Source organism: Fonticula alba, assembly GCF_000388065.1.
Source record: "Fonticula alba strain ATCC 38817 unplaced genomic scaffold supercont2.4, whole genome shotgun sequence".
Lineage (NCBI taxonomy): Eukaryota > Rotosphaerida > Fonticulaceae > Fonticula > Fonticula alba.
The window spans coordinates 1,055,910-1,060,419 of NW_009242974.1; the positions used below are offsets into that span (position 1 = coordinate 1,055,910).

At 62.8% G+C, this 4,510-nt stretch overlaps 2 protein-coding genes across 3 annotated transcripts in view; both read left to right on the plus strand.

The window, feature by feature from the left end:
- Positions 1-659: 659 nt before the first annotated feature.
- Positions 660-2,410, plus strand: H696_02761. Of its 2 annotated transcripts, XM_009496659.1 has the most exons (5): positions 660-934; positions 1,097-1,290; positions 1,433-1,556; positions 1,713-1,800; positions 1,928-2,410. In XM_009496659.1, the coding sequence occupies exons 1-5, from the start codon at positions 808-810 to the stop codon at positions 2,118-2,120; spliced, it is 726 nt and encodes a 241-aa protein (XP_009494934.1). In that variant the 5' UTR covers positions 660-807; the 3' UTR covers positions 2,121-2,410. The 2 variants fall into 2 exon arrangements, with proteins under 2 accessions (XP_009494934.1, XP_009494933.1); XM_009496658.1 differs by having other exon boundaries at positions 1,433-1,800.
- A 122-nt stretch (positions 2,411-2,532) lies between these two features.
- The window catches only part of H696_02762 (hypothetical protein), a gene marked incomplete at both ends in the record, with an annotated part of 3,087 nt that continues 1,109 nt past the window's right edge, over positions 2,533-4,510 (plus strand). Inside the window, 6 exons of the mRNA XM_009496660.1 lie at positions 2,533-2,709; positions 2,896-3,200; positions 3,407-3,636; positions 3,719-3,862; positions 3,982-4,245; positions 4,353-4,509. Of these exons, the coding sequence (XP_009494935.1) occupies positions 2,533-2,709; positions 2,896-3,200; positions 3,407-3,636; positions 3,719-3,862; positions 3,982-4,245; positions 4,353-4,509 (1,277 nt within the window). The remainder of the gene's footprint in view (positions 2,710-2,895; positions 3,201-3,406; positions 3,637-3,718; positions 3,863-3,981; positions 4,246-4,352; position 4,510) is intronic.

The following is a 4,510-nucleotide window of genomic DNA, read 5'->3' on the forward strand; positions in this document are numbered from 1 at the left end:
GAGCCGAGATCGAACACACTGACGAAGGCCCCCCCCCCGGGTGCAGCCGAGAGTGGAGGATTGTACTTCAGGCGCCCCGGGCAAAGAGTCGTCGGTAGGCCTTCCGGCTTGCGCCTCGCCACTGGAGGGCCGGGGCCGGGGGGCCCTGCTGCTCTTCACAAGTTCCAAGTGTGAATACACTGTATCCGTCTTCTTGCCGGGCGCGCGCGCGCCCCTCTGTGGCCATTCCCAGCCGCACCCCTCTCTCACGAGGGGCGAAGGGGTGCACGCAGGGGCCACAGGGAACCGGAGCAGGCGAGCAGGGACCACGACCGGCAGAGGGTCGGAGGGTTCCTCAGCCGGAGGCGTTATCATGTGGGCTCACATGATACCCAGACGCTCCTGGGCGATCGTGAGGGAAAGCCCCGCCCCGGACGCCCAGAGTGTGACACACACACACACACACTTCGCGCCTTTCGCCCGCTCTTGGGCCCTGCTGCCTGGCGGATCAGCGAGAGGAAGGGCAAACCAACCGATCATTCCTCCCTACTCACGGGCGGGACGGGCTACCGGCCAGCAGCCAGCCACCGATCGGGGGCTGAAAATCGTGCCAGGGAGACCCCCGGCGGCGTCCCCCCTCCCCCCACCAGGTTGTATCACAGCCTTTCCCTATTTCTTTTCTCTCTCTCTCTCTCTCTCTCTGGTTGCCGTTGTCCCGCCCACTCCCTCTCCTCCCCTTTCACTCGTCTTCCTCCTCTTCCTCCTCTTCCTCTCAGCTCCGATTGCGTATCTGCCTTCTCCCTGGCTCCTGCTCGCGCGCCTCCAGTGATGACATACCAGACGCTCAGCCTGCCGGGGGTGCTGTCTCCCTTTGCATGGGGCCTGGCAACCGACTTTGTCCACAGCATCTACCTTTCGCTGATGATTCGCCGTGACTTGTCCAGCAACACCTACCGTGCGTCTTGGTCCCGTTGCACTTCTTTCCCTCGGCGACATTCCTCTTCTTGGCCGGCTCGCCATCTGCTCGGTCTCTTCGCTTCCCTCTTGCCCCTTTTTCTGGACACGCCGGCGCTCCATGCCTGTCAAGTATGCTGACACCCTTGTCCATGGGTGTCAGATCGTTCCAACCGCCTGCTCGGCGCGGTGGCCTACTTTCTGATGCACTTCTCTTCCGAGATTCTGTTGCGCTTCCTCTTCGGCGAGCCCCCCCTGTCTGGGCTGGCGAATATCACCCTCCCCCGGGTGGTTGTGGCTCTTGCCGGATGGGCTCTGGTCATCCACGCGCAGATTCCCCTCCCTCGGCCTGGGCTGGTGCGCCCGCATCGTCGGTCTATCTCTTTCCTCGCTCTGCCCTTCCCAGCATGTTGCTCCTTGCCCCGACATTCTCCTGATGAATGATGTCCCCCCCTCCCGCCGCATTATCCGTCCCCACCATCATCACCGATGTCCGCAGTTTTTCCTGGCCCTCGCCGAGGGGTGGATGACCTACAAGAAGCAGGGTGACATGATCAACCATGCGATGAAGGTTTATGGCTCCGAAAACATTCTCCCGGCCATGGCCGTTGGGGTCATCTGCGGTGCGTGGTCCCTGTGTCTCCGTTGCTGTCCTCGGAATTCTGTGTTCCCATGGCAGTTGCCAGCACACATTTCCCTGCCCGTCCTCCCCCTCTCACTTTCTCTGTCTCCCTCCTCCTCCACACATGCACGATTACACCCACTCTCCCAACATTCAGTCCTCAATTCCGCCTTCATGCGTGGGATCTTCTCGGTCATCCGCTTTGGTGGCGTGTCCAACCCCGGAGGAGACCTCTTGACCAACCCGTGCGTCTTCACCTCCAGCCTTGTTTCTCATGCTTTGAACCTCAGCGACACGCTTCTCTGACGCTCTCTCTCTCTCTCTCTCTCTCTCTCTCTCTCCTTCTTCTTCCGCCCCCCCCCCCCCGGGCAGTGTCCTCCGCGTGGCTTTCTTCACCTCCGGGGCTTTCTTGCTGAAATCCCGCCTGGCTCCCTCGGCCGCCCGGATTCTCACTCCCCAAGTGGCCGTCCTCCTGTCCGGGCCGCACCTTGACGCGGCCATCATCGTCGCCATGACGGTGGCCTTCCTGTATCTGTTGGGGCTAGTGCGCCGATCGCTGCACTAGCCGATCCGTTGGCACCTACGCAGCCATTGGTAATATATCACCCCTGTCCCCCAAGGTTGCCGTGGCGGTGATGGCTACACGAGGCATGGGAGCCGGTGGGCGTAGGCGGTGGCTCCCCCTTGACGCACATGTGCTCCCCCCCCCCGGACAAGATCTCGGGCCGGCGCTGCTCCTCGCCTCGACCGGGCCGCACACAGCCGGATGGGTTCTTCTGCGAATACAAGCTGCTATGCATGTGTGTGGTTAGGGCGGCGGAGAGATTCGAGCGGCGCCGTGGAAGAACGCCCAGGCAGCATCCTCCCTGGAACATGCGCCTCCCCCCCCCCCCCACCGTCCATCTCCCGTCTCCTCTCACCGCTCCCCTGTGTCTCTTGATTTGTTCTCCTTCCTCCTTGCCTCTCCTCGTCGCACCATGGGCTTGATTGGTCAGGCTGCGCGGCGCCTGTCGGTTGGGCGCTTGCCAAGCGCCTCCTTGCGGCGGAGTATCGCCAGTATGCCGCCAGTTGTGGACACTATTTATGCTCCGGCCACCGCGGCTGGACGTGCCGGCGTTGCGGTCATCCGTATGTCGGGGCCTTTATCCAAACAGGTGCGTTCTTGTGTACGGCTGTGTATGGATCGCTGGATGGGTGTATGGATGGATGGATGTGTGTGTGTGTGTGTGTGTGTGTTTGTGATATGGGTGCACGCATGCTTGTGGCCTTCACATTGTGCACTGACCAATCTGTCCCCCTTCCCCTCCCTCGCACTTCCGCCCGATTGGCCATCCGCGTAGATCCTTGAGCTTTTGACTCCCGGTACCGGGGTGCCTCCGCCGCGACAGATGGCCGTGCGCTCGCTCCGGGACCCGACCACTGGGGAACTGGTCGACCGGGGCCTGGTGGCCTTCTTTCCCGGACCAGGGAGTTTCACTGGCGAGGACATCGCCGAATTCCACGTCCATGGCGGCCCGGCCGTTGTTGAAGGGCTGCTTTCGGCCCTGTCCAATGCGGGCCAGAATCTCGCGCCCCCGGCATCCGCTTCCGCCGGAGCTGCTGGCGGTCGCGTCCGCTGGGCCCTGCCAGGCGAGTTCACTCGCCGGTATGCATCACCATTGTTGTTCTCAACCCGCATCTCCCTCCTCTCTCTCTCTCTCTCTCTCCCGCTTTCTCTCTCTCTCTCTCTCCCGCTTTCTCTCTCTCTCTCTCTCTCTTTCGCGCTCTGGGCTTTCCATTCCGGGCCCGCCTTTACGCCGAATCAACCATCTCTCCCCATGGGTCACCGGCCGCTGACAAGCCTCCGCTCAGCTCTTTTCACAATGGCAAGCTGGATCTGACCCAGGCCGAAGGCTTGGCCGATCTGCTAGCGGCAAATACGCAAGCCCAGAGGCGCCAGGCTCTGCGCCTGGCTGGCGGCGCTGCCCGACGGGCTGCCACTGCCTGGCGAGGGTCCATCTCCCGTGCTCTGGCACACCTGGAGGCGTTGATCGACTTTGCCGATGACAATGACTTCGCCGAGCAGGAAACCCTGAGTGTCGGTGCGCAGATAGCCAGCTTTCGCACTTCCTGCCGGCGCTCTTGTGCCATCGCTGACCCAGCGGCCGTTCTTCGGCGATGCAGCGGCCGACGCGCTGGCGGCCATTGTGGAGGACATGGAATTCCGTCTCTCCCGCAGCCACTGTGGCGCCCTCATCCGTGATGGACTTCGGGTTTCGCTGGTTGGCTCGCCGAACGCCGGGAAGAGCAGTCTCCTGAATGCCATTGGTCCGTCCTTTTTTTTGCCACCTTTTTGCGCTTCCTCTTGGGTTTCCCCCCCCCCCCCCTTCACACACGGCTGACATTTGGCCTTTCCCTCCCTCCACGGGTACGGGTGCTGGGCACAGCCGAGCGCGAGGTGTCCATTGTGTCTCCGTTTGCCGGGACCACGCGGGATATCGTTGAGGCTCCCTTGTCCCTGGGTGGCTTTGCCCTCCTGGTTAGCGACACGGCCGGGCTCCGGTCAGCCCCACCGTCCGGGGGCTCCGATGGCCATGACCTGGACCCGGTCGAGCGCGAGGGCATTCGCCGGGCGCAGGCCAAAATCGCCGATGCACATCTGCGCCTGGCGGTCATCGATGCGCAGGCCTTCCTGGCCCGGTCGGAATTAGGTCCGTTGCTTGAGCCTGTGCTTTTGGATGGCTGCTCCGTGCTTGCGACAATGCTCACAGATGGAGCTGACTTCCTTTTGCTTCACCCCCCCTCCCCGCCCATGCAGACCCCCTTGTGGCGGCGCAAATCACTGGCGATACATTGGTGGCCTTCAATAAGGTGGATCTGCTGCCTGCGGCCGATGGCGACCCCATGGCCGTGGCAGACGCCCAGCGCCACATGCTGGCCTCTCGGCTTGAAGCGGCCCTCGCCGAACATGGAAGC

What these genes read in the sequence shown, in the direction of transcription:
- H696_02761 (XM_009496658.1), top strand. Translation starts at nt 808, where the DNA reads ATGACATACCAGACGCTCAGCCTGCCGGGGGTGCTGTCTCCCTTTGCA. An exon ending in CTTGTCCAGCAACACCTACC is followed by an intron (nt 935 to 1,096) that starts GTGCGTCTTGGT and finishes CATGGGTGTCAG; the next exon opens with ATCGTTCCAACCGCCTGCTC. An exon ending in CCCTCCCTCGGCCTGGGCTG is followed by an intron (nt 1,291 to 1,432) that starts GTGCGCCCGCAT and finishes CGATGTCCGCAG; the next exon opens with TTTTTCCTGGCCCTCGCCGA.